Source organism: Denticeps clupeoides, chromosome 14 (assembly GCF_900700375.1).
Source record: "Denticeps clupeoides chromosome 14, fDenClu1.1, whole genome shotgun sequence".
Taxonomy (NCBI): Eukaryota; Metazoa; Chordata; class Actinopteri; order Clupeiformes; family Denticipitidae; genus Denticeps; species Denticeps clupeoides.
In genome coordinates, this window is record NC_041720.1 from 18,205,649 (window position 1) to 18,233,616 (window position 27,968).

The 27,968-nt window shown below is 41.8% G+C and overlaps 3 protein-coding genes across 6 annotated transcripts; 2 read left to right on the forward strand and 1 right to left on the reverse strand.

Moving 5' to 3' along the window:
• Window positions 1–896: 896 nt before the first annotated feature.
• LOC114763764 (probable E3 ubiquitin-protein ligase RNF144A-A) lies at window positions 897–16,123 on the forward strand. 2 transcript variants are annotated; one of them, XM_028953523.1, is made up of 8 exons: window positions 897–1,016; window positions 6,966–7,120; window positions 8,814–8,918; window positions 9,385–9,445; window positions 11,889–12,096; window positions 13,980–14,124; window positions 14,250–14,339; window positions 15,430–16,123. In XM_028953523.1, the coding sequence occupies exons 2-8, from the start codon at window positions 6,989–6,991 to the stop codon at window positions 15,559–15,561; spliced, it is 873 nt and encodes a 290-aa protein (XP_028809356.1). In that variant the 5' UTR covers window positions 897–1,016; window positions 6,966–6,988; the 3' UTR covers window positions 15,562–16,123. The 2 variants fall into 2 exon arrangements, with proteins under 2 accessions (XP_028809356.1, XP_028809357.1); XM_028953524.1 differs by lacking the exons at window positions 897–1,016; window positions 6,966–7,120 and having other exon boundaries at window positions 8,478–8,918; window positions 9,355–9,445.
• A 1,096-nt stretch (window positions 16,124–17,219) lies between these two features.
• Window positions 17,220–18,907, reverse strand: LOC114803075 (TATA-box-binding protein-like). The gene has a single exon (XM_029002365.1). The coding sequence runs from the start codon at window positions 18,387–18,389 to the stop codon at window positions 17,463–17,465; it is 927 nt and encodes a 308-aa protein (XP_028858198.1). The 5' UTR covers window positions 18,390–18,907; the 3' UTR covers window positions 17,220–17,462.
• Window positions 18,657–27,959, forward strand: fbxo25 (F-box protein 25). Of its 3 annotated transcripts, XM_029002362.1 has the most exons (12): window positions 18,661–18,679; window positions 19,427–19,832; window positions 20,059–20,196; window positions 23,079–23,182; window positions 23,275–23,324; window positions 24,030–24,122; window positions 24,304–24,397; window positions 25,018–25,202; window positions 25,828–26,010; window positions 26,605–26,748; window positions 27,239–27,292; window positions 27,752–27,959. In XM_029002362.1, the coding sequence occupies exons 3-12, from the start codon at window positions 20,066–20,068 to the stop codon at window positions 27,839–27,841; spliced, it is 1,128 nt and encodes a 375-aa protein (XP_028858195.1). In that variant the 5' UTR covers window positions 18,661–18,679; window positions 19,427–19,832; window positions 20,059–20,065; the 3' UTR covers window positions 27,842–27,959. The 3 variants fall into 3 exon arrangements, with proteins under 3 accessions (XP_028858196.1, XP_028858195.1, XP_028858197.1); XM_029002363.1 differs by lacking the exon at window positions 27,239–27,292 and having other exon boundaries at window positions 18,657–18,679; XM_029002364.1 differs by lacking the exons at window positions 18,661–18,679; window positions 19,427–19,832; window positions 20,059–20,196 and adding an exon at window positions 20,353–20,907.
• Window positions 27,960–27,968: the final 9 nt, after the last annotated feature.

Consider the following 27,968-nt stretch of genomic DNA (forward strand, 5'->3'; position numbering starts at 1 on the left):
GCACTTTATGTAGCCTGGTTTGTCGATCTCGCACATGTGCACTTTATGTCAGTCCGTAAATTACCGTAAATGTTATATACAGCATCTGCTGCTGGAGAGGTATTGTTTCGTCTTACTATGTACTGTCTAGCTTTTATGCAGCTTAAATGGGTCAGTAGCCACTCAAACAAATGAATATTTATTACAAAATCACATTTCTTTCTGTGCCCTGAGAGTGCCCTAAAGTAAAGTGAAGTGATTGTCACATGTGATACACAGCAGCACAGCACACAGTGCACACAGTGAAATTTGTCCTCTGCATTTATCCCATCACCCTGAGTGAGCAGTGGGCAGCCATGACCGGCGCCCGGGGAGCAGTGTGTGGGGACGGTGCTTTGCTCAGTGGCACCTCAGTGGTACCTTGGCGGATCGGGATTCGAACCGGCAACCTTCTGATTACGGGGCCACTTCCTTAACCGCTAGGCCACCACTGCCCCTAAAATCTGTTCTCAAAGTGGGGTCCGGGGAACCCTGGGTATGGGGTACACTTTACATATCTTCAGGTTTATCACACACATCCCTATTGTGCTATATTGTTACATTTAACTAATGTGGATTGTAAATGTATTGAATTTGTTATGCAGTTATTTGGTTATATATTATAACAGGCAATTCTATAGGTCTTTAAAAATCATCTCAACACATAAAACCCTATAACCTTGTAGTGGTAGCATTCTCTATGAATCCCCACACTCATAGGGCAACTACTGGGATTGTTTTTGATGGGGATGTTTTCACGATAGCAGCGTTATTAATACGTTTAAAATGACGCGAGGTTTCATTGGTAATGTGCGTCCAGTGAACGATGCCGTTCTTGACCAGCAGGGGGCGCGCCGACGCCTCCCGGTCCCCGGACTGGATCTCGGTCGGTCGCGTCTCCGGAGCCGCTGCTGCGTGCCGTGGTGCCGCTTCTAGCCGCCGTGCAGCGCCCGCGTTGTGGAGGGAAGGCGACGCCTGTTTGTCGCACTCATCTCCGGGTAAGAGTCTGTGTTTACATTTTGCGTCGATTTATTGATTTATGCCGCGTTTTGAATATTTCTATCATCGTAAAAACAGGCAGTAATGATTCCTATTGTCTAATAGGAATAACGGCCATAACGTGGACATTATCACTGACAGGTCGAACGAATGACGCTGTCACAGTGCCAGCTGGCAGGAGGTCGGCATGTAAGGCAGCAAGTGAACATTTTGTCCTTGAAGTTCTTGTGTTGGATAGCGTGTGTAAGGATGGTGATGACTGGAGTCCAAGGAAGGCGAACTGGAGAACCAGCGATGAGGTGAATGTTCACTGATGCTGACGCTCTGCCTGACTACTACTGAAAAAGTTAACGCTGGTTCTGATAGAAAGGGTAAAAATGGACGGGGTAGAGCAGTTTGTTGGCTCTGGTGCAGGAGTCATATCAGAACTGGACCAGAGATGAAGGAACATGTCTTGGTTGGATGATTTTTACATCATGTGAATGTGTCTTTGCCCACCTGGGGAAGAAATGGCCCTCTGGTGCATTATGGGAACAAGGCAAATGCATATTTACATTTACATTTACAGCATTTATGAGACGCCCTTATCCAGAGCGACTTACAATCAGTATTACAGGGACAGTTTCCCTGGAGCAACTTAAGGTTAAGTGTCTTGCTCAGGGACACAATGGTAGTAAGTGGGATTCGAACCCGGGTCTTCTGGTTCACAGGCGAGTGTGTTACCCACTAGGCTACTACCACCCGCAGAGGGAGCGTTATGCTTTGCCCGATGATCTGCTGGGGAAGGCCACATTAATTTGGATGTTGTTTTCAACAAACAATTGACCGACCACACCGCTTTGTGCTCATCTCACAACTTACAGGTTGTAAATGATGTACCAGATATCCCATCATACCTTCTGAGGTCTAGTGGAGTCAACATTTTGGGTCTGTCTGTGATGATGGATGCCTGTTGTACTCTCACCTGTCATCTCTTAGCATGACTCTAATGGACAGTAATTTTATTGACACATTAGGTAGGTTTTCTGGATAAAACCTTATTTGGATAAAATTACCTATACCTGTTTTCCCTCCTTTAAAGGTCCCCTTGTGGCTACCCGATTTGGACTGCATGACCAACGGTTGGGGTTGGGGTCAGGGTTTGGGTGTAGGAGTAGGGTTAGGATTAGGCCGAACCATGGTGGCATTCGCAGTACGCATTAGGGGTGTTGAAATTAATCGTATAATCGATGCATCGCGATGCTGACGTGGATGATATTGCATCGATGCAGTGCAGAGCATAATCGATTATCATAATGATGTTGCTTGGTGATTTTCTGTTGGTGAATCTCGTTAAAAAGTAGTGCAGGTAGTGACTGTGGCGGCCTGTTCTACAGAATACAGTGCCGTTCCGTGTCGGAGTTTTACACTGCGTGGCATGGCGACCATGACGTTTTTTTTTTTTTTGCGGGCGACCAATAGAATCCAAGCAGAGGTGTCTTCTTTCCGCCACTTTGAAACAGACACACAAAGCGGGAATGGAGGAAAAGCTGATCTTTCTCTGAGTGTTCAGAGAGCTACAACACAACAATATCATCTTCGCGGGATTTACGAAAACACGCATATTTTTCGTGCAGTGAGCATTCAGTTGAATTAAAAAAAAATGTATTCTGTAATGAATACTATTTGGAACTAAGGTGTCAGAATAATTTGGACATTACACGTACCAAATATTGCTGCTTTTATGTAATACAAAATGAAATAATACAAGGACCACAGGGACAAGGACCACAGAGCTTGGACCAGTCTGCTCGGTTCCTCTGCTTGTTGATCTGCATCAGGACCGGGGCAGACGATTAACTCCGCCCACAACATAGTGCCGTGTGCATTTAAAGGAGAACTACCAGTATATACAACTGTTACAAGGTGAGTGCGGACGTAACAAGTTTTTCTGCTCTGATGCAAATCAGAGCGTCCACACAGGCGAATGAGACCTTAACATCATGTGACCATGTAGAAAATGTCTGGGATGCATCGCGATGCATCGATATCAAGGCACTGATAATCGTAATCGAATCGAATCGTGAGACCAGTGAAGGTTCACACCTCTAGTACGCATGCGCACTTTCCAGTCCAAATCAGGTAGCGACACCCCTGACACAAAAATTTCACTTTGTGTGATTTATGCTTTCTGTTTCCGGAACTGCACTGTTTGGCATGAGCTGTTCTCATTTTAAAAGTCTTAAAGGATTACCTTTAATCATAAAAAAAAATAATAATAATTCACTCATCCCCTGTGCAGTTTGTGAAATGTGCAGTTTTTCAAAGAATTAACAAATGACCGCATTCGAAAATTACATTTGATTAGGAAGTCAGAAGATTTCCTAGATTCATTGAGCACCACAAACCACCGGCTTAGAGTCATTGGTGACTCAATAGTTAGGAACGTGAGGATAGTGGCACCAGCGAATAAAATCTTGCGTTTTCCTGCAGTCAGGAGCTCTTTGTTATGTTTCGAATCTTAATTCTGTTCATAACAATAATATTGTTGCTAGTATGAACATTTTGATTGTCGATCTTATTCCTGGTTAGTTTGGGATCTGGGATTGTTTTTTGTTCTTGTCTATTAGGGTGGAGAAATACATTGATCGAGCCGAGCTAAGCACTTTCCTATAGTTAAGGAGGCCCTCCTTCCATGCTATTCAGAAGACAATCAATTTACTTCATTGCCCTTTACGTTCTTTCCAAGCGGTCTGCATTAGCGAGCATGTGTGATCGTTTTACCAAGGTATTACATTTTTATCTCTGACTATTTTCATTTTTAGGGGAGAAACATTATCTAACGTAGGTTATGTTTGCATAGAGAATCTCTAAGAATTAAATCTATATCCAGGTTTATGTGCGATACTGAGGTGGTTATTCTAAATTACTGCGAGGTTGGTGTCCATAGCTGTATCCAGGAGGGCAGGACTCAAATTAATTTTGTTTTAACCAATTTTCGGTCAGGCACAGTACATCAAACCCCTGATCAGTAATAATTTAATTAACAATGGGTGCATTAGATGTTACAGATCTAACATTTATTAATCCTGTTCTTATATCGGAGGTGTTGGTGGCATGTTCAGTAGGAATGATAGTAACAGGGTAGTACGTTTCTGAAAAAGACAGTAGTAGCTCGGGGTGTAGACACAGTGTCAATAGTGTTCAAGGTGGGTGGTGGCTCTATGCAAATGGAAGACTATAGTGGCGCATTCTCAGTTGGTGAGGATGCCATCTTGCCTTAAAAGACCATGCCTCCCATCATAATACTGAGACAATGCTGGTTAAAGTGGTTAATGACTTGCTGTTGGCCTCTGATTAGGGCCACATCTCGCTGCTTGTCCCGCTTGACTTTAGCGCCGCGTTTCATTGTTCCAGTACTTCCAGACATGGACAGATGCTCCGTACTGCACTTTGGATTTATCTACCACTACACCTATTGTGCACCTATTTCTTTCCCTTGGACAAATCATTACACCAATTGCAGGCTCACTCTATCTTGGAAGGTGTGCCCTCTCTGTTTTACAGGGTCAACTGTAGGGTCTGTCAAAGCCCATTCAGACATGATATAAAGCTACAGACACCGAAACGGCGCGTCCTGGGGAAATCTCACTGTGGGACTGGATCAAAGTGGCTGTAATTTTGCACCAAGGCTGAATTTCAGAAAGAGACTTCAGATACAGTACTAGTGGACCACCAAGACCTGTATGAAAACAAAAAAAAATCATTCAGGGGACCTTTAAAGGAGTACCTGCTGTGTGAGCGTGTGGTGTATGGTGTGTGTGTGTTTGTTGGGCGTTTTAAAGGGATGTCAATGCATTGGTGTGGCTGCGGGCTTACCTGTGAATTCCTGCCACAGTGGCTACACCAACCAGTCCAATAAGAGTTTATCAGACTCAGGAGTCTTAGTGTGTGTTAATGGTGTTGTATTGAATTTTTCAGGTGAAGTGCGTGTGCGGAATGATTTCCTTTCCCTGTTTCCACATCTCCTTCCCCATATGTTTGATGGTCCCATATTATAATACAGTGTTTTTTTGTTCAAGCAACTTAGGTCTCCCGCTTCCTCGGTGTTATATAATGTTATGTCTACATTTTTTTTTCAGCATTAGAGACAGATCAGATACAGATACACTGCAACATAAAAGTAGGGTTTAAATATAGCAAATTGTGTATTTTATAAATTATGCCCATAGTATTCTAGTAATTATAAGCAAAAACAATACGAGTAATGACTGTGCTTAATGGCATTTTGATTTGGCGTCTTGATCGTCTGGGTACTGACTTTGTCATCATGTCAATATAACCAGTAACTACTCAAACTAAATGGACGTTTTAAAAATTGAATTAAGAGAAAGCTCTGCAAACATGATAAAGATGTTTAATGATCTTTTATTGGACAACAACATTTGTTTACGTAACATGATAATGTAAACAAGAAAATGAATAATAAATTAATTTTTACAGTCTATTATAATCAGCACCCTTCATTAGAGGTTAAATATATCCATCACTTCATTTCTTACATTTGCATTTTTACGGCATTTATCAGATGCCATTATCCAGAGGTTATACCACCCTTTTAAGGTAGTGACTCATGAAATATAAGAAAAAAAAACTATGGTTAAACCATGATTAAATCCTCCTTATGGAGGACAAGCCACAAGCTGAAAATTGTACATACAACTAAAGCTCAATAAGCAAATATTACGTTTGCATAAAACAATACCACATGATTTTCATATGGTTTAATTTCTTTTAATCACAGTCTTATAGCAAATTATTCCATTGTCTGCTGCATGCTACTGTTCTCTTTTATTTCAAGATTGTTCTGTGTTCCTGGCACCTTCCTGGCAGGACACATAATGGGGTTGTCTTAATAAAATTCTACCTACATTTACATTTACAGCATTTATCAGACGCCCTTATCCAGAGCGACTTACAATCAGTAGTTACAGGGACAGTCTCCCTGGAGCAATTTTAGGGTTAAGTGTCTTGCTCAGGGACACAATGGTAGTAAGTGGGATTCGAACCCGGGTCTTCTGGTTCATAGGCGAGTGTGTTACCCACTAGGCTACTACCCCTGATCTACCTCAGATCACACTTATAGCAAGATGGCTAAAAATGCCTAACAATTTTTGGCTAACAATGCATTGCAATAAGTAGCAAAAGAACATCTGGTCACATCTGTCTAGCAGTCACAACAATTCTCACAAATCTATCCAACCCCGAAGAATTCAGTGCGACCTTGCAAATTTGTTGAGTTTCTGCAAGTTTGCCGAATGATCATTTTCTCATCAAAGACCACAGCGGATGTCACGACTGGACAGTGTATCTGTATCTGATCTGTCTCTAATGCTGAAAAAAGGGGTGTGTGCAACAAAAACTGTGCATCCAGAGTCCACACGCTCACTGTTTACCATCAGGATAAAGTAAATCGCGTTGGCAACGTGTGAGCATAGCTATGCACAGTTAGCACACACAAGTTAATCATCTCATGCGTTCCTAATTTACTTCTTTACCGAAATGTGTGTTTTAGGCCGCCATGCCTGTTTTCTGTTCTGTTATGTTCATTCACAAATTTTGCTTCACTTCCAGTGGAAAGCATTTCACTGTAGCGCAGCCCTGCTGTCCTTGACCTCTCAATCCTGTATATTACCGGAAAGTTCAATAGTCATGATACATGACTCCATATCACAATCGATATTCACTGGCAGTCATTTTCCAGGATGCAATCATACAATTGGTAAAACTCGAAGCTCTCAAGGACAAGAAGTTTCATGTGTAACAAGAAAGAACGGGATTTTACAAAGCAATAAATGTCAGCTCATGTCTAATGTCATGTGATGAAAGTCACCTATAACGTGTGAGAGGATCAGCAGTGCTTGTGTCCTTTTATCCAGTTTGCATACATTTTCATATTCCTCTTGTAGTGCAGGGTGAAAGCGGCGGTGCGATGGCCGCTCACTATCGGCTGACGTCAGAATTGGCCCCTGATCCCCTGCAGTCATGTAAACTGTGCCTGGGAGAGTTCGCCCTGGAGCAGATGACGACCATCGCACATTGCCAGTGTGTCTTCTGCACGCAGGTGACACATCAGTCCTGGGTTACACTCAGTTGGGATGTAACAGAAAACTACAAAAATGTATTTCTATGTCATGTTTTAGTTTTTAAGGCAGTATTTAAGATACTTTGCGCTCTCCTATGTGGATGTGGAAGAAATGTTGATATTTTATTCATGTAAACGCTGAGAGGTTGGTTGTCAAGTGTATTAGCAGGGACGTCCTGTAATCTGGGTTTAATGAGCTAATCCCATACAGGACCTCCCTTGTTGTGTAGTTTGACTGTAATTCATATCATATCATGTACGCACTAACCACTGTGGATATGGATGACAGAAAATAATAAATCATTTCTGATATGCAAAAGGTTAATTTACAATCTCACCACCCAGAGGTATTAGTAAAATAAATAGTATAGCATTTCAATCTTGTTTTATAAGGTATTTTATTTTGTAACAGAGTACATTGCTAAATGCATTTATGGCAGGAATTAGTATTCACTTTCCAACCCTGTGTCACGTCCATGCGGGCATGACGCGGCGGGTGAACGGAGAGGAGGACGAGGAGTGACGAGGAACAAAGAATGAAGGACTCTTTCACCTGACATCACGAAACCGGGGTTTAATTTGTGAAGCACAAGACAGAGGAGACATCCGAGACGTAGACACTGGTGAACATGGAACATAACGTTAAAGACCTGACAGCGAACAGAAACGAACAGGGCAGCTTTATACAATTAACACAGGTGAAAACGATTAGGGAACATTACACAGGACAACAATGAAACCCCAATTCGGACCGGATCATGACAGAATCCCCCCTCCTATGGCACGACGCCTGGCGGGCCAGACGAAGCAGTCCATGAAGGAGGAAGGAAAGTCCAAACACAGTCTTAAATGGTCCGAGTGGACAGGAGGAATCAAATGGAATCGATTCGAGTGAACCAGGATAGAAAAGATGAGCAGAGATGAATGATTAATGAATGAATGAATGAATGGTCCGGTATTCATGATGACACGGGACTGAGAGGCAGGGGTCGGGACCCTGCTGAACATGAAGCCATGGAAGGCCAGGGACAAGGAAGCTGGCGGCGTCCTCCCGGCGAGTCGCGGCTCCCCCGATCTCAGCGGGGCTGCGTCAGGTGCCGTCCAAATGTGGGTCAGGTCTTTCTGTCACGTCCATGCGGGCATGACGCGGCGGGTGAACGGAGAGGAGGACGAAGAGTGACGAGGAATGACGAGGAATGAAGGACGCTTTCACCTGACATCACGGAACAGGGGTTTAATGGACAGGGGAGACATCCGAGACGTAGACACTGGTGAACATGGAACATAACTTTAAAGACCTGACAGCGAACAGAAACGAACAGGGCAGCTTTATACAATTAAACACAGGTGAAAACGATTAGGGAACATTACACAGGACAACAATGAAACTAACCCCCATTTCGGACCGGACCGTGACACCCTGTAAATGCATGTACATTTTAATAAACACGTCATACCTTCATAACCTATATGTCATTTAACTCCTCTTCGCACATTCTGCAAAAGAAGCCATGTTGAATGTGAAATATGTCCATGCGTAACGTTGTTTTCTCTGTTGACATGAATTTAGTTGTTGCCATTATTCTATTTCATTTTCTATTAATTTATTTATTTGCATGTTGGATTGGATTGGTTGTGTGTGAGTGTTTTTGATTTTTCTAATTTTTTTCAGTGCCTGAAACAGTATACGCAGCTTCTGATCATGGAGGGGCTTGAGACGGCGGTCAGCTGCCCGGACTCTGCCTGTCAAAAAAAGGGTCACCTGCAGGACGATGAGGTACCCATGGGTAACAGAATCCCACTTCAGACTGTCATTGCGGTAATGCAGCCAGAGGAACTGGCATGTTCTGACATTTAAGCTGGCAGGAGGTCATGATCTCTTTGGCACGCTGACCACACAGTCAGCAGGACTGCAGCCGCCAGGTTCTTCCAGTAGGCCGAGCAGTGGACATTAAATTATTTTATCAGTTTTGTTCATTCATTTTCTTGGTGGCATAGTCAGGATATGATAGACATCATTCTCTAAATATCTAAAGTTAGTCTACTAGCAAAATGATTTTGAAGATAATGCTTAAGGTCTAAATCCTACCATAGTGCTGCTTGAAGAGTTGCTAAGACAAGGACAACAGGAATATTCAGTATACGGTGGCGTATTTTTCTGTTGATTCCTCCGGAACATAATGCTGGTGTTTCGTGTATGTCTGTGGTTGTAGCTGACTTGTGGTTGCTGCTGTGGTCTGCAGATTGAGCGGCTGGTGTCCACAGAGACGCTGCAGCGCTACAGGAGACTCTGCCACGAGAAAGGTGAGGAAGCACTGCGCTATATCATCCTACTGCAGCCTTTTCATGAAGAAAAGAACAAGATCTGTGCTTTTAGGCTAAATATTATCTTTTTTGAGTTCTATCATTGTACAATACTGTATTTAGTACAATATTTACTGACTTTGTTTATTCCTCTATAATGAAGTCTTTATTTTGCTCATGAACTGAATGAAAACTCTGTTAAATTAGTATTTGCATATAAATATTTAGACCCCTGACCACACCAGGTTCATTCTAGGACTGGCCGTACAACAGTTAACAATATCAGGGTTGTGATTACGTAATGCATTCTGTTACCGTGCATAAAAAGGTCATGTATTTGGGATATTTTTTGAGCACATATTTGAAATGCATGAGTAAATGCATTAATTATTATTTGTGATTAATTTGTCAATGACTTACATTTACATTTATGACATTTATCAGACGCCCTTATCCAGAGAGACTTACAATGGAGACACAATGGAGATTTGAACCTGGGACTTTGTGGTCTTCTGGTTCATAGGCAGGTGTGTTACCCACTAGGCGACTAACAACCTATAATTACTGTATGCTAATATAATAATATCAAGATACGTGTTATTTATTGTTGACTGTCTTTTACATTTTTTGTATCACAGGTGATCTTATTTTTAAGTAGGTGTATACTAAATATTGTAATGTGGACTATTGTAATATAATGTGGACTTCATTTTTGTGTTCTGAAACTGTAAACAAATATTTTTGTTGTCAATTCATATATATGGTCCATATGTGTGTTTGTGATGTTGTGGTGCTGAGAAAGGCTGCAGGATGTAAGTGTAAACGTCTCGCAGAGAAATAAAAAGCAGAGACATCTGGCTCATGAATAATCGCTGGATGTCTGCACGCTGAACTCTAATTTTAGCCTGGGCTTCAGCCGTGCTGCATCTCGTTGTGTCTCTCATTTCGCCAGGCTTTAAAGTAAATGCCCTCATTGTATTATGCCCCCATCATGGCGTAGCATTAATAATAATTCATAAATGTAAGGAGAAGTTTCACCGAAGCTGGTTACAAAGTATGCTATAGAGTTGGCAAGAGCTGCTTTTTTGACAGCTTTTAAAGCAATTAATTTGGGGATTTGGGGATATGAACCACTGGTAACAAGGGATTTTTTCTCACAAAATGGGACACTGTTTTAATCCAGTTTGATTCAAAACCGTTTTCATGCAGATTTCCTACATTTCTGTTCAGTGGATGATTTTTGGCTGATACTGTTACATATCTGGCAACACTGCTTTCACTGTGCATGCGTGATATAATGAAGGGGGCATGTTTAAATTGTACAGAATGAGGAAGCCATCACTTATAACGTTTTTTTACACCAACAAAATGGGCTGGATGGGTAGTTACTTCCTCATCTCCAAGATACAGACTGCCACACCCTGAAACCTTTACAGTAAACTAGCAAACCCCCTTGACCTATATCTATAGAACTACCTTAAATAGAATGGACTGACAGTCAGTTTGGTTTGAAATCAAATCGTGGTACCGATTTTTACCATATTTTTGTTTTGAAACAGATTTTAGATTTGTATAACAGGCACAATTTAAATGTTCTTGATGTTTTGTTGATGCTTTTGATTGTGTAAATCTCGAGAAGTTACAATTCAGTGGTGTTCCCAAGTGGTTCATCAGGATTCTGTCCTTTTGGAGTTACTGTGTGTCCGTCAATTTTAAGGTCTGGAATGGGGTTAGACAAGGTAGCATCCTGCCTTCTCTTCTTTTTGATGTCTACATTGGACAATCTGTCATATTGGCTGAGTGACTGTGGAACAGGTTGTGTAGTGGGTGGAAATATACTCAATCACCTGGTGTATGTAGATGATTTTGTGATCTTCTGTCCATACAGCGCTGGTCTGCAGCAATTACTGGTGGTTTGACATCACTATTAATGCCAAGTAGAGTAATTGTAAGAAGTAAGGAGTACAGGAAACTTGTATTTCCTGACTTCTTTCTATTGGGTGCTGTTATTAAAGAAGAGTTGAGTATTTGGGACAGTTTATGATCATCAGACTGATGTGGACAGTTACAGACAGTGCCACTTATTGTATGCACAGTCTAACATGCTGCTATGTAAGTTTAGTATGTGTTCTGTATCTTTGAAAACTGCATATTGTACCTCTAGGTACACTGCCCATCTATCTAAACTTACTGTGGTATATGCTGATGGAATGAGGTTGATATTTAAAATGTCAACATGGTGTAGTGCAAGCTCTCTGTGTGTTAATGTTGGTATGGTCGCAAGTCCTGCAGTATTGTGGAATGTCCTGTACAATTGTACATGGACTCTAAAAACAGCTTTATCTTGTCAGGTTTTGATATGTAGAACTACTGGCGTTTTAGCCATAATTTGTCTTTAATAAGGTTAACTAACTGTTATAACTGTTATTTTTTTGTCACACAGAGGTGCTGCTGGACCCCTGCCAGACCTGGTGCCCATCCCAGTCATGCCAGTCAGTGTGTCAGCTGAATGCAGTGGAGGTAGCCCTGCCCCAAAAGGTCTTGTGCCCAGTGTGTCACCTGGAGTTCTGCTCTGCATGTCGGGTGGACTGGCACAGAGGTCAATTGTGCCAGGAGAAGGCAATGGCCACTGCTAAAGTCCTACCAATCAGGTACTATGCATGACTGTTGGCATGAAAACAGACAATTACCCCGTTTCTTACAGCCTCTGTAATGATACGAGAATACGTCATTTAAAGTGGGGCAAAAAAAGTATGTGGCAGCTACCAACTGTTCAAGTTGTCCCACTTAAAAAGATGAGAGAGGTTAGTCATTTTCATCGTAGGTAGACTTCAACTGTGACAGGCAGACAATGTAAAAATCACATTGTACAGTCCCTGACAAGTCTTGTCGCTTATCTATTTTGTAGAAACAACTGCCATTAACCTGACTTTTAATTAATGTTAGAAAATGAATGTTAGAAATAGCTCATATGAAAAGCTAAAACCCTACTAAATGATGTTTAATGCATTGAAATGAATTAGTTTCACTGAAAAAATATGTATCATTTAATCATAAAAGACAGAAAGGTCAAATTTTGGCAAGACAAAAGTTTTGTCGCCTATACAGAAATTGAACTAATTTACTGCAAATACAGAAATATGTCAGCAAATTAAGTAGTGGTGCTGTGAGATCCAAATTTAATATCTTGTATGACTTCCATTAGCTTGAAGGACTGCACCCATGCGGTTTGGCAAGGATTCATATAATTTATTAATGAAGTCATCATGAATAGCAAAGAAAGCAGTCTTGCATGCCTCCCAAAGTTCATCAATATTCTTTGGTTTCGTCTTCCATGCTTCCTCTTGGCCTTGGCTTTTCAAGTCAACAAACAGTCCTCTCAAGCAGTTGTCTCGCGGGGTCTACCTGACCTGGGCTTGTCAAAAATGTCTCCAGTTGCTTCAAATGTTTTTTTATCCTCTGTACTTGACGCTGAGCCACATTGAAGGTGTCGGCCTTCAATGTGGCTCAGCGTCAAGTACAGAGGATAAAAAAACGTGATAATCAACACTTTAGTCTCAGGGATGTTTTAGGCATGTCTGCAGAGGTCTAGTTGCAGTTGATGTGAAGGTCTAGTGTACTGGGGTTCTTTTATACACACCTGAGACCTAATTAATCCTTTATTAGTCAAAGTTGAAGCTCAAATTGTGAATTTTTCAAACTGTATGCAGTTCGAACAAAGGGATTACACGGTAACTAGAACCCGTGCGCTCATGTGCCGACAAGCATGCTCACCATGTTGTGGTAAAGTTTTTACTTAGCATAAACGCAAAAAACAATATATGCAGTGTTATCTTCATTTCACAAGTCCAAAAGCCTTTGTGGCTCCCGGTGCTTAAAAGATTGCCGACCCCGCCCATAGACAGATCCTATCCATTATTGGAAAACCACATTTTATTAATACTAACACAAGTACAAAGGCATGGAACCTTGGAATGGTGGAACCAGTCTGTCTGCCAACAGTCAACCTGTCACGATTGGCACCAATCTGCTCGACATCAGGGCTCCAGCCATGGAACAGGCGTGGTTAATTAGCTAGACATGGCTGTAGCCTGGTTATAAGGACTTGTTGAGCGGCCCATCGAGGCTGCGATATTTTACGTGGGCCATGCAACTTACCTGTGTGTGTTGTTTTCAGTTCTGGTAGTGGCCACACACCTGCAGGTTTGTTTATGTTCTCCCCTTTGTTTCCCCTGTTTTTGGCCCTCACGCTAGTTTGGTTTTTGTGTTAAATCATTGTGTGCAGTATGTCCCGCCTCTGTGCTTCATTCTCCCGTCAGCTCACGGACGTGACACAACCCCATAAATATGTGGCTGACTGATACTTGAAATACAACTCTGGAGAGCAGCATCAAGTGATTTTCTATGCTGCCCCTTTCTAAGAAACGAGTATAGATTGTGATGGCTAAATTGTTTGTATAGTCCGCTAATTTTAATATGTTTTAGAAGTGTTTTTTTCTGACTGTGCATATCTCTTCTCTCTGTTATCGCCCAGCATGTCGAAGACTGATGCCGGCGATGTTCCCATCAAGTGCTGTCCCAAATGTAAGATCTGCATAGAGAGGGATGAGGGCTGTGCCCAAATGGTGTGCAAGAACTGCAAGCACGCCTTCTGCTGGTACTGCCTGGAGTCTCTGGACGTGAGTGTACGCTGTGTGATGCCAGCTGTTCTGTTAAGCCTTTTTGCTGGGTGTATTGCAGAATGTACTGTTTATTTTGTGGATCAGTGGTCTAGATGCATTTCAAAATGCTCTTTGTGTTCCAGGACGACTTTCTGTTGATGCACTATGACAAAGGGCCGTGCCGAAATAAACTTGGCCACTCAAGAGCTTCAGTTATATGGCATCGAATTCAGGTATATTCCTTTTCTCATTCTGTCTCACACACACACAGGCGTGCATATTCTCCTCCACACAAACACAATTTGTGAAATCAGTTTCAACCCAGATGAAGCTCTATGCTGAATGTCACTGTGCCAGCAACATTATATCAAGGCATGAAAGTCACACACATGTAATTGGTCCAACTGTACATGTATTTAGCTCTTTAAATGCTAATAAAAGAGAGCTCAGCACTCTTGATAATTACATGGACCTGGCAAATCAGTGAATCCTCCACTAAAATTGGGAGCTTGTAAAAACTGCCTGTCTGTCCCCAGTTTAAAAAAAACTCAATTAACAACTATGTCCTTGTCAAACCTTATCAAACCAATTCACTCTGGATAAAGGCATCTGATAAATGTCATAAAGGTGGAAACACAACCGTAATACATAAGTTTTGCAGAACCAAACAAATCCTTTTAGATCCACATAGGCTTTGTGGCTGCATGTTTGTCTGCACATTTGTGTTCAGGTTGATGGTAAATGTCTTTTCCTGGTTTGACAGTCCAGCCGCATTTGAGCAGCTGCTGCCCCCTGGTGGAAGTCAGGAGATTATTGACTAAATGATCAATGGTGAAGTTGTCCAAAACAATTGAGCATAAAAAAAATAACATTAATAATTATAACATGATAATATGAGGAATAAGGACCAATGCAATAGTGAGGTTGCTCTCCAACACCAACACATTTTGGAATGAGATTAAAAAGCAAACATGTAGCATTGAGGTTTCTTGGGGGAAAATATGAACATATTTAATCAAATTTAAATTCAAATTTTATTTGTAATGTACACAGTGATACACAGTGCAACCAATATGTAAATATTGCAAACATAACCAAATATTACAATGTTATTTTTTTAAACAGGTAGGGTGAAGTAAAGTAAAGTGAAAGTAAACAGAAATTGTTTGCAAAATTCTGGGGGGATTGAGTCCAGAAGTGATTGAAAGTGCTGGAGTGTATTAGAGTTCTGTCTTATGTAGTGTTGTAATTGGCAAGTTTTTTGGCAAGACATAAGAACATTCAGTAGAATTTGAAAATCTCTGTCTCTCTCTCCCTCTCTAGGTTGTAGGCATCTTTGCTGGCTTCAGTCTGCTGTTGTTAGTCGCTTCTCCTTTCCTCCTCTTGGCCATTCCTTTTGTTCTGTGCTTTAAATATAAATGCAGCAAAGGAGATGATGACCCACTTCCCACTTGAGACCCAAGATGTGAAGAGTTCAAAGGTCATTCTGATGGACTGTCATATTGCCCTTCAGGACACATGCTGCAAAGTTGGAAAGGGGCAAGTCTGTCTGGTTTTTGAAGACAGGAGAGAGGCCAGGAACTGTATCTGACCCTCATTCACTCAGGGAACTGTGTGCTCTTCCTGCTTCTTCTGCTCTTTTTCTACCTCCTATACAGATGTACCAGCAGCACGTCTCTTTTTACTGTTAGCAGTAAAATATATTAAGATGTTGTCCAGTGTGTTAGTTAGATAACATGCACAGTGATAACTCATGTATCATTTCAATGTCTAGTTATGGACTTTTATAGCTTTTACTGAATGACAACTTTATATCAGCTAAAATGTAGTCATAAAGGGCTCTGGAACTCCCATCTGTGGTAGCCTGAAGTCCTCAGTAGCTAAAACATATGTACTAAATAATCAGTCCCTCCATGATTTGTTGTGGAGTAAAATGTCTGATTTCATGGTAAATGCAAAGCATGCTGCAATGTTTGGGGCATTTCTTCCAGTCAGAATAAAAATGGCACCGACTTTATTGGTTATTTTTATTGGTCAGTGAGAGACATATGGCTGATCTGTGATGGCTGCTTGACTTTGTGTAGATGTGTCACCATTGCGATAACCAAAGTGGTTCATAATATTGCTTTTTTTAGAGTGAACCATCACAGCCATCACAGCATTATAGATTCACATGCATTTTTGTATTTTGAAGCTTGTGTTTTGATAATCACTGCAGCAAAAATTAAGCACAAATGGTTACTTAAATGCAGTATTACCAGTACATAACATTTTGAAATGTTGGACCAGGTTATAGGACGCTGCATGATAATGGATAACTTGCATAGGAACAGTGGGTCTATGTCCCTTCCACTTATTTTATTATATACAATTGCCGCCACCACCAATATTTTGTTTTTTTTTTTACCTTTTTTATTGTTTAAATGTGTGTGGTGTAGAATATCTGGAAATGCATTGTTGTTTTTTCTTGAGAAATGATCATTAAAAAGTACAGCTTTTAGTGTGAAAAAAAAAATGCATATTTTTAAGTGCTTAACAACACTGTACCTCGACAGTGTTAACCCTCTTACCAGAACTGACAAACCACTCTGACACTGAGGGTCACATCTATTTAAAAAAATGATGAACCCTTAAGAGTTCCTATAATATCCTGACTCAATGTCACCTTCCAAAGTCAAATTTGAATCATTTTTGGAATTCTTAACCCTTTAAAAGCCCCGTAATAAGAGGGTTGTCGGTTCAAATCCCAACCCGTTAAGGTGCCACTGAGCAAACTCCCACACACTGCTCCCCGATCGCGTTTCATGGCTGCCCACTGCTCACTAAGGGTAATGGGTGAAATGCAGAGGACACATTTCAGCACAGCTGCTGTGGTGTCACATGTGACAACTCCTGAGGATCTGCAAGGAGGAATGTCAGAGGATCCCCAAAGCCAGGTGTGGAAAAACTTGTTGCATCTCTCCTGAAAAGACTCATAACTGTATCAGATCAAAAGGGAGCTTCTACTAAAACTGAGCAAAGGATCTGAATACTGAGGACCATGTGATATTTCAGCTTTTCTTAATAAGTCTGCAAAAATTTCAACAATTCTGTGTTTGTCTGTCAATGTGGGGTGCTGTGTGAAAAAAATAGATCTAGTAAAATGGACCCATAATCATTCAAATGGCTTAAAGATAAAAAGCTGAATGGCACAAAATGTCCCTAGACATTTACAATACAATAAATGTTGACAAACATTATTTACATTTCTCAAAAAATTGAGATTTTTATTGCATAATACAACAAATATTGCAAGTACACATTTCTTTTGAAACACTGTAGAAGGCATCTACAAAAAAATGCACAACTGTTCCCTCTCAATGTGTTTTCCTCTTGAATCTCTCCAGGATTGGGCAGATGGTTTGAAAAGCTTTGTTGACTTGGTCTTTGCTTTTTGCGCCTACAAATACAACTTTGCCCGATATAAAGACCAGGAGTGTAAGTTTCTGTTCAGACAGCCTGAATTTTAATCCCGGGAACAATTCCGGCATATAGCAGCACTCCTGTGGGTAGTTCTGAGCAAGATCTTCAATCTGAATAGTGAAGTTAACATTGCAGCTTGCCACCACGTTTTGGATTTTAAATCCTTGGAATTTTGCAGGGTATCCCATCTTCTGGATCAGCCTCCCATACTTTCTGGCTGCATTTTGGGACTCAATTTCGTTTTGTGCTCCTGCGCAAACGATTTTCCCCGACTCGAAGATGAGTGCAGATGTTCTGGGTTTCCGCATCTTCATTGAAACAGCGTTGAAACGCCTTGGGTTGTACTCGACATTTCGACCACGCCTTGCAATGTTGTTCAGGTCCAGTTTACATCCAATATTAAATGTAGACACAACATTTGACAGGTGTGGACCAACAGATAATTTTTCTGACCCGAGACTAGTCTGTGCAGTCAAGGGTTTGGCCACTGAAGTCTTGGTGGCCATGGAGTTGTCGAGCTGCGGGGTTTGTCCAGCGTGAAACTGGACTCCACCGTTGCTCGACACCCAAGCTTGTTGCTGCTGTTGGGTCTGCAAGATTGGCAGACTGTTGGTGTTCTGCTCTGGTTTCATGGTGTACGGTGTGCAGAAGCCCAATGCAGGATTGTAAGTGCCAAACTGCTGCCACGGGTTTGCAAGCGTAGTAAGAATCACTGGTCTGCTCAAAGGGACCTGGGCGTGGTGGAGCTGAGAGGTTGGTCCCAGGCACCACAGAACCCCTCTCAGTGGCGCTGTAGTCTGCTGCTGCTGCGCAGGTATCATCTCGTCGTCTGTTCAGTACGATCTCCTTTCAATACGATCTTCGATCAATAATGATCTCTGCTCAACTAAGAAGCGGCCAGACGTGTTCGCCTTTATATAGCGTTAGGTTTAGTGACGTCATTAAAACAAACAAGCGTGATTGGTCCTTAACCACCCAATCAGGTTATTTCTTAATTCAACCAATCACGTTGTCCCTCGTTGTCAATTGACCAATCACGTCGCATCACTACAGTAACTGATTTTTTTTGCTGTCCAGCGCAGTTTTGTATTTGGGACGCGCCAAACAGGCGGTAAGGACACGCTTTCCCAGAGATTCTCGATTACAGCGACAGCCTTTGCTAGCAAAGTTTAACTCGTATGTGCACCGAAAGCCACTAACGTATACAATTTATACGAAGCAACTAAAAACTACACCATGGTCCGTGCTGCTGTCTTGTTATTTGACATTTGATTGGTCACTGATTTGTTGTTTGTGTCACGTGGTAGTGAGCGCGGTTGCCGGTTTGAAATGCCAGACTCCAAATTAATCCATGAATCTTAATTTCAATGATGCTGATTCATCATTTTTTTAAATGTGATGGACCAATAATCTCTCAGACAAATAAGACAAACAAATCTAAACTATTATTTATTAAATCTATAAATTTTATTATATTTAAAAGTGGACGTTTGGTTATAACTACTGAAGATTTCTTGTAGTTGAAGTTCTTTGGATAATAAAGCCTTTATTAGTTTCGTCTGTGTTCTCAAGCTCCCTTGCACTGCAAACACGATACCTGGCCCCACACGACCTTTCACATTATGTGAAATAATCAGAATCTGGGAGCAAACACAAGCAATTTGATTCCAGTCGATGGTGACTCTCAAGAACAATAGTATAAGACATCAAACATCAATATGCAATATAGTCTAAATCGTATACATACATCTTATAAATACAAATATTACAGACCTAACTTCACACTTTTATCACAATAATTAAATATAGTTTGATTCAACAGCGTCTTTTCCCTGAATCCTGTCTTTCTACACCGTAGACAATGTGCGACGAACAGCAGCTCACTACCCCCCGCCCCCATCTCCAAACCAAAACACGGGAACATGTGCAAAGCTGCCCGTCACGTGTACAACGACGGCCGGACCAAGCACTGCGGCTCAAGCCGCCGGTGAGCGGCAGCAGCGACAGCCAATCAGCGGCGGGATTCCGGGTAGCAACAAGATAAATAAAAACAAAGGCACCAATCGCCAGCGGCGGGGCGGGGCGTAACATCCCACTTTACTTACTGTTTACTTCCGTCAATATTCTGGCCAAAGCTCACATTTTAATGCAACAAAAGAGGCGCCTGTAGGTCCGTTCGCCTTCACTGGATTGCCGTCGCTCGGCCGGCAGAGACACAAAGACGGAGCGAGCACCGCGTCGGCCACCTCCACCAAAGTGTTCAGGTACGGACCTCTGGCCATTTCTTTTTGTTGCATTTCAAGCAGAGAACGTAAGAACGAAACGCTTACTTCAAAAGCACACGAATAATTGCATCTAAAGAGCGAACGAATTCAGTTGTCAGGATTATCAGCCTTCTTTTTCTTTTTTATAAAAGTGTTCCCATATGTAAATTTTCCTTTATGGTCGCCACATATCTGACAGGGGGTCTCCCATCTCCTCCCTCCGCAGGGTGAGGATGCCGTTCCTAGGTCAGGACTGGAGGTCCCCAGGATGGAGCTGGATCAAGACTGAGGACGGCTGGAAGCGCTTCCAGTTCTTCGGCTGCGATCTGGGAGAGGACAACAACCGCGACATCAACCTGGAGAAGTAATCATGAATCATTTAATCTGCATCTCATTAACCTAAAAAAGATTCTTTATCCCTGTATGGTGCCAATGGCAGAGTTGTGGCTTCAATCTGTGTCTTTTAATCTGCACCCACAGCACAACTTCAGAAAAAAAAAGGGAAGTATTTACACCTTCCTGAGGTATCCAGTGTGGCTTTGCTTTTGACGTATCCCCAGAATGAATAGCATGATGTGTTGTGTTTAATGGCAGTAGATAGAACCTGCATCTCCACACTGATTGCATGCAGGGTGGTAGTAGCCTAGTAGCCAGAAGACCCAGGTTGAAACCCCACTTACTACCATTGTGTCTCTGAGCAAGACACTTAATCCTAAGTGTCTCCATGGGGAGGTACTGTCCCTGTAACTTCTTATTGTAAGTCGCTCTGGATAAATGCCGTAAATGTAAATGCTGAATGCGCCACTGACCTGAGAAGGAAGTAGGTGCGAGATGAGAGTTAAAACAGGAAGTTTGTGTGAGTGGGTACAGGAAGAGCCACTGAGTCGGGCTGTAGAGGCACGGAGGAGTCCTTCAGTGTGAGCACACCCCAATAATTACAGCTTGCCGATGGCTGTGGCGTCATGGAAACAGAAGATTGGGGCGAAGGGATGACGGACAAATGGATGTTTTTGAGGCCGGGATGAAGGCCAAACTAAAGGTCTGCAGCGTTGCTGAGGTCCTGTTTATCCTGGAGGTAATGGCCTGTGACAGTGACACCAACACATGCATAAAGGCTGTCTTTACACTCATAACCACTCGCACAAACCACAACATCGTGTTTTAATATAGTCTTATTGCTTATAACACTAAAATTTTAATGTACTTATTATATCCACTACATAAAAACCAACTGACTGAATTTGGAGCCCACCACAGCACCTAGAATTGTCACGTTTCTCCCACCATTCCAGAAGCTGCCTTATCTTTCTGTCGCCAGATGAAAGCAGGGTTCATCAGACAAGGTCACCTTCTTGCTTTGTGGTACTGTTCTGATTTTCATGCGGCCATTGTAGAAGCTTTTGGTGTTGGACACAGCTTTCTGTCAGAACCAGCATGAACCAGCATTTTTTCATGGATTTCAGCTCTATAGACACTCTTCTCAGATTTATTTCTTCTTCACACTCATCAGGTTTTGGTTTTGATTGACTTTTGTCTCTCCTTGGACCACTTTGCTACTGATACATCAAGATCTGGTCCCTGATCCTTACACTTTAACATTTTTCTAACATGCTTCCAATACTTGCAGACCTGACTTTTCACTTGCTGTTTTCATACTCATAATCAGTATAATACAGTATGTTATCTTAGTCGCTCCTAATCTAAACTCTTATTGGATAGCCTGCTAAAATAGAGAAGGTGAAATAGTGATCAGAAAATGTGCCTTTTAGCCTTATAAAGAAGTTTATGAAGCAGACACGTTTCCTTCAGGAAGAACAAGAAGCTCATGCTCTCTAATACTTTGAATTCCTCATGCCCATATCTGTACATAAGGACTGCTCTCCTGGTCTGTGCTCTTTAGTCATGTGTGGTTAATCTGTGGAAGATTTATGAAGGGGCTATTAAATAACTGACTTGTAGATGAAGACAAAAGAAATAAAGTTTTTATGAACCGAAGGCCAACAACTCAAAGGTCACTGACATTGTATTTAAAGATTTGCCCTTTGGGTTAAGCTTTCACAGGCACTCACCACTGAGCCAGTCGGCATCAGAAAATGCATTATTATTAAGAGGAAGCAGTCATTGTTTCAGTGCGTGTGATGGTGAGGTGGACTGGGCTGGTTCTGGAATTTTCCATTTAGGATTTTCCCACTGCAGCCAAGCAATGTGGGTAAATTTAGACCAGCTAGATGGAAAAAAAACACATACACATTGCAAAAAGGCTTCATTTGAATTCATAAATGCTGTGATCTGAATTCTTGGATGATGGCTGGACCAGCGTGATCAGCAGCAATGAAGCATATCGTTCAAGTGACATCACTGTCAGTCATCACAAATTGCTTCATACACTAATCTGCACAGAGACTTATATGGCTAGTTCTTACTGCTGCTGGAAGTGAAAATGGCTTCATTGCTGAGTGTGTCCACAAACAATCATTGTCTGGTGTAAGAAAAACAAAGACCACTGTTTTCACTTGGCCATAGGGTGCAGTACTACATTTACAAAATGTACATTTACAAAGTTTTATTTATTTGCTGGAATCTTCCTGCCTGCACAATTTTTTACTCCACTATTCCCTGGGCGTACTGTTGTCCATGGCGTTGAGCCTTGAGGAATAATTTCAATCCGTGCTGATGCAGTGACATGTCAAACACTCTCATCTATTTGAATTCTGTTTAGTCTCTGGTTCTGTTTGTGGAGTGCTCTTTTCATGCCAGAGGAGTGTGTGGTTTTTAATAATTCTTATTTCTTCATTGTTTTTGTTGAAATGCAATATTTTTTATTTCATTTCAGTTGATGAAACTGAATTTGTGCAATCCACAAATGTGTAATTTGCAAGGGGGTTAAAATCTGAAAAAAATCTGATCCAGCCAATACCGTCCTCCAATATAATCATTCAAATTAATTAATTCCAATTATTAATTATTTTTCATTAATAACTAATAGCATGTTCAGTCATCTGGTAATGTATTTGACCGGATGAAACATTCATCACATTGTGCACGCCTGATTGCACCAGTGTTTTTTGTTTTTTTTTTTACAATAAAACGCCGTAAAAGCAGCCATATTTTTATGCCACTGTTTTTAAAAATGCTCTTGAAATGGCAAATTGTCGTTCCATCCTGACTGCACTGATCAATAACAGCTTGCAATATTTATATATGTTTACTTAACTCTCCTCACGTCACACCATCTTTTCTCCTCAGCCTGTGCGATGAAAACAAGGAGAACGTTTACATGGGAGATGTCTGCGAAGTGGCTGCCAAGAAGAGGAAGAAGGACTACTTCAACAACAACACTAAGACACAGTGTAAGTGCAGGAACCAGGACTCTTGCCTGCTGCCTCACTGATACGTCAACTCTGAACTGAACGTTTTTACTCTGTGTCTCTGTGCCGTGCAGTTTTCTACCAGGAGAAGTGGATCTATGTTCAGAAAGAGAGCACGCGAGAGGTGAGCGCTTTTATATGGCTTTTTGCGCTCATTTATTGTGTAAATGAACAAATAAATGAGTGGATGCTTTGTAAACCGCTCATGTGATCAAGGTAACTTAACATAAAAGGCCTATAGATTTTATATATCATCTCCCTGTGGCCTACAAGTGCTGTGTTCCATGTGCTTGCTACGGCTGCACATATACTAAAATTGGTGGTGGCCTAGCGGTTAAGGAAGCGGCCCCGTAATCAGAAGGTTGCCGGTTCGAATCCCGACCTGCCAAGGTGCCACTGAGGTGCCACTGAGGTGCCACTGAGCAAAGCACCGTCCCCACACACTGCTCCCCGGGTGCCTGTCATGGCCCACTGCTCACTCAGGGTGATGGGTTCAACGCAGAGGACAAATTTCACTGTGTGCAGCGTATGCTGTGCTGCCGTTTATGTGACAAGCACTTCACTTAAGATTAAGACATTGAGCAAAATCATCTTGATTAATCGGATCATGGATCCGATGGATTAAGCCCCAGTCCTAGAATAAAAGAGAGACTCAGTGAAGTTCTCCATTCAGCAATGGTTTTTGAGAAGGACTAGGCATAATCCTTGAACAATACATGTAGTAGTATAAATAAAAAGAGTTGTTAACATCAATCATTGTAAATGTGGTGTAGTCTGGATAAAAAAGAAATATGTGAGATGTGAGATTTTGTTGTCTGTGTGTTTCCAGAGACATGGTTACTGCACTCTAGGAGAGGCGTTTAACCGGTTAGACTTTTCCAGCGCCATTCAAGATGTGCGCAGGTTTAATTATGTGGTGAAGGTAAGTTGTCAGCTCCCCACCTTAGTCCCGATTCCTCGATTTGGCTCGTGATGTTTATGGGACTGAATGAGTGGAAAAAAACTACAGACTAAAAGGCTTATACACTGTTTGAGCAAATGCAGTGTCCTAAATGCACTGGCTGATTAAATTACTGAACCTTAAGACTTCCTGTCTGTCTCAGCTCCTGCAGCTGATTGCCAGGTCTCAGCTCACATCTCTGAGTGGAGCTGCTCAGAAGAACTACTTCAATGTACTGGAGAAGATCGTCAAAAAGGGTGAGGTGGCTCATGTTAACAGCGCACACAGAATAGTGGATTTGTGGTTCAGTCTGGTGCTGGTTCAAGTTACGTCTGGGTCCTTTCTGCTGGCTTCATTCCCCCTGCCTGCCCTGGACGGGAACCAAGCCTCTCATACACACACACACACACATAGATACAAACACAGAAGTTCTGTTGTAAATTTTAGTTCCTTCAGTTGTGCTCAGCCACATCTCACTCTTTCGAGGTTTTATTATAATAGTTATTGGTTCTTATTGTCTTTGTACATTCCGTTGATGATTATAAAATAGCATTTTATGGCACTGTATGAGTATTTATTAGCCCTGATTGATTGTTTGCTTGTATTGATTAGCTGTATTATTAACTAAAACTGCCACAATCTCACGAACAACATTATTGCGTAATGCATAAACTGTATAGCTGGCATATTATTGGGTCCTTTCATCTTCATTATAAGATGCAATGTATATGCTGACAGACATCAGCACGTGCAGAATATATGTGGCCAGAACCGGGGCCTGAAAAGCCCAGAGATATTGATCTTGTCTGAGAATTCTGTGTTTAGGGTTTTTCAGTAGTTGGTGAAAATACCATATGGGCATCTGTTTTGGCTTCAGTGTTAGAAGACCAGCAGAACCCACGGCTCATTAAAGACCTCCTCCAGGACCTCAGCTCCACCCTCTCCATCCTCATCAGGGAGGTGGGCAGGTCCGTGCTAGTGGGCAACATCAACATCTGGGTGTGTCGCCTGGAGACCATACTCAACTGGGAGCAGCAGCTCAACAACCTACAGATCCCCAAGGTAATACATCTTACTCCAACGCGTATCTGCTTCCTAGTTCCTGTACCATTTCTCTTTCACACTTGTCACAATATATACAGTAACTTTTTACTTTTTCCATGTTAATCACATTTAAATGTCTCAGATCATTAAATACTAAATATTTGTCAGACAACACAAAAAAAACAATATAGGTTTTGAAATATATGTAAAGGTTATTGATTAAATTGATATTGTTTGAGTTGAAAGCACTGCATCTCCAAATACAACAGATCCCTGTCAGCAGCTACCCGAATACAGCAACTGTGACACATGACATTAAAATTGATACGGACAGACATAGTGACGTCTGTACAGTCCGCCCACATGACTACAACATAACAGTTCACGTCAGAAGTCACCGTGGGCCCTATTATTATAATGATCTGAAACAGCAGCTACAGGTCAATTTAATACATTCCAGAAACGCCTCTTGGTGGAAAACAGATGTTGGTTAAGGATTGTACAGGTGCATCATGGGTGTGTTTTTGGGCGTGAACTGCTGTATGCCATATTAAACTGGAGATACAGAAGCATATCTGAAACAGATATTTTTATCAGATAATTTAAATCAGATATCACCACTTTATTGTGTATTTCCCTTTAGCAACTGTCCAGCGGGATGACCCTAAGTGACCTGCCATTGCACATGCAGAACAACATCCTGTACAAGTTCTCCGATGCCTGTGACATCATAAACCTGGGCCAGGCCACGCCCACGCTGCACATGCTCAGTGAGGACCGGCAGCTCTGGAAGAAACTGTGCCAGTTCCACTTTGCAGAGAAACAAGTATGAAGCATAAATCATTGAAACCTACAAGATCCCAACATGTTAGGATTTTGGACATTATATCTATAAAGAAAGGATAAAGTAAATCTTCTGTTATCAAAGTAAATCTTCTGTTATTACAAAATCACAAGTATGTAGTTATAAAATAGTCTATGAGGCACCGCACCTCCTCAACTACTCCAAGTCTGTCCGTGATTCATCTTACAGGATGTTGAGGAAGGAAATATCTACATTGATATAATTGAAAAACATCTTCAATTGAAATATCTACATTTTCCCATTATTCACTATTCTCAAATTGTGTGATTTTTCTAGCGTTTGGTACTATTTTGGTTTTTTACGCATTCTCACCAGGCAAACTGCACCAGAGTTCGATAATTGATTCAGATCTAGACCACATCCTGTCGAGCACATGTGCCGATGTGCTGACAAGTCTGAAAAACAAAGACTCACATGACATTCAGCTGATCTTCAAATAATGAGATCAAATACCTGTACTCTGACCTCGTTCTCCGGGCAACACTAGAGGGCAGCATAGAGACGCAGTGGGTTTCATGGTTCACTAAAGCTAATAACGCTCCTTTCCTGTTTCAGTTCTGCCGGCATTTAATTCTGTCAGAAAAGGGACAGGTGGATTGGAAGATGATGTATTTCACACTCCAGAAGTACTACCCCCAAAAGGAACAATATGGAGACACGCTGCACTTCTGCAAGCACTGCAGCATCCTTTTCTGGAAGGTCAGTCAGCATTCTTCTCCTCTTTTATGGCCGTCTCCATCCCAGCTTTTTCCAGTAAAGCCTTATACGTGCCTTCATTCCACTCAGTCCTGCTGTAAACTCTCTATTGCTAGCTGAACCAACTTGCCGGTCAGAATTACCGTCTCTGTGTGGCACTGTAGACACGCACTGTGGATTTAATCTCTTAATGCGTCAAGCTCATAAATATTTGCTAATAATCTCAAAGAAATTCCTGATACCCAGCCAAAGATTTTTGCGCTTAGTTTGGTAAAAACCCAGTAGGTCAGTAGGCTTGAAACAGGCAAGATGGCCTGTTCTGGAAAAGAAGACACACGCACACACACACACACGATATACTTTATCAAGTACAGAATATCACAATCTGCAGCGGGCTTCAAATGCTGACACCTGCTGCCCCTCTGCTTTTGTTAACCTTTGAATTCTGACCTCTGACACCCTGCTACTTCCGTCCTTCCTGTTCTTGTTCTAGCCTCCTCGATCCCTGGTGTCCCAACAGGACTGTCATCTGGCTTTGCTCTTTAAGGTAGTCAGCCTGTTTCCTCTCTGAGTGTCTGTCTGTCTTCTCCCTTTGTCTGTGTTGTTTTTACTTTAATACATCAGCCCAGATCCCTCTAGGAGGGAAGCAGTTCATCTTTCTACACACAAACACGCACACACACACACACACACACACACACCAGTGACTGATGTTGGCTGTTGGCATTGTCTAATGGCTTGTACAGAAATGTTTTTATTAACCTGCATCATGCAAGTGAGACTTGTTCTTTTACAAAAAGAGTTATTAGAAACGGCAGAGATTCTTTATCAGAACTTTCTACGTCAATACAAAATGATGCTTAAATTGGGGGGAAACAGTAACCACGTCCTCACCATAACATAAGTAAGATAAGTATGATATCATAAATCCAGTCTAAACCTTTACAGCAGTAGGTCCAGTGTGACTATATTCCTGAAAATCTGTATCTGTCCACTTCTTCCTCAGGACTCCGGTCATCCCTGCACAGCCAATGACCCGGACAACTGCCTCATGCCCGTCTCCCCGCAACACTTCATAGACCTCTTCAAGTTCTAGAACTATCCAGAAGTGTCTCCAGAAGCCCGTCCTTTTTTCCTGAACCCCTTTCTAGAACCTTGTCTCTCCTCCATTGCATCACTGTGCATGGGAAGGAGATAAAAGCCTTTTCTCTGCGCACACAGTG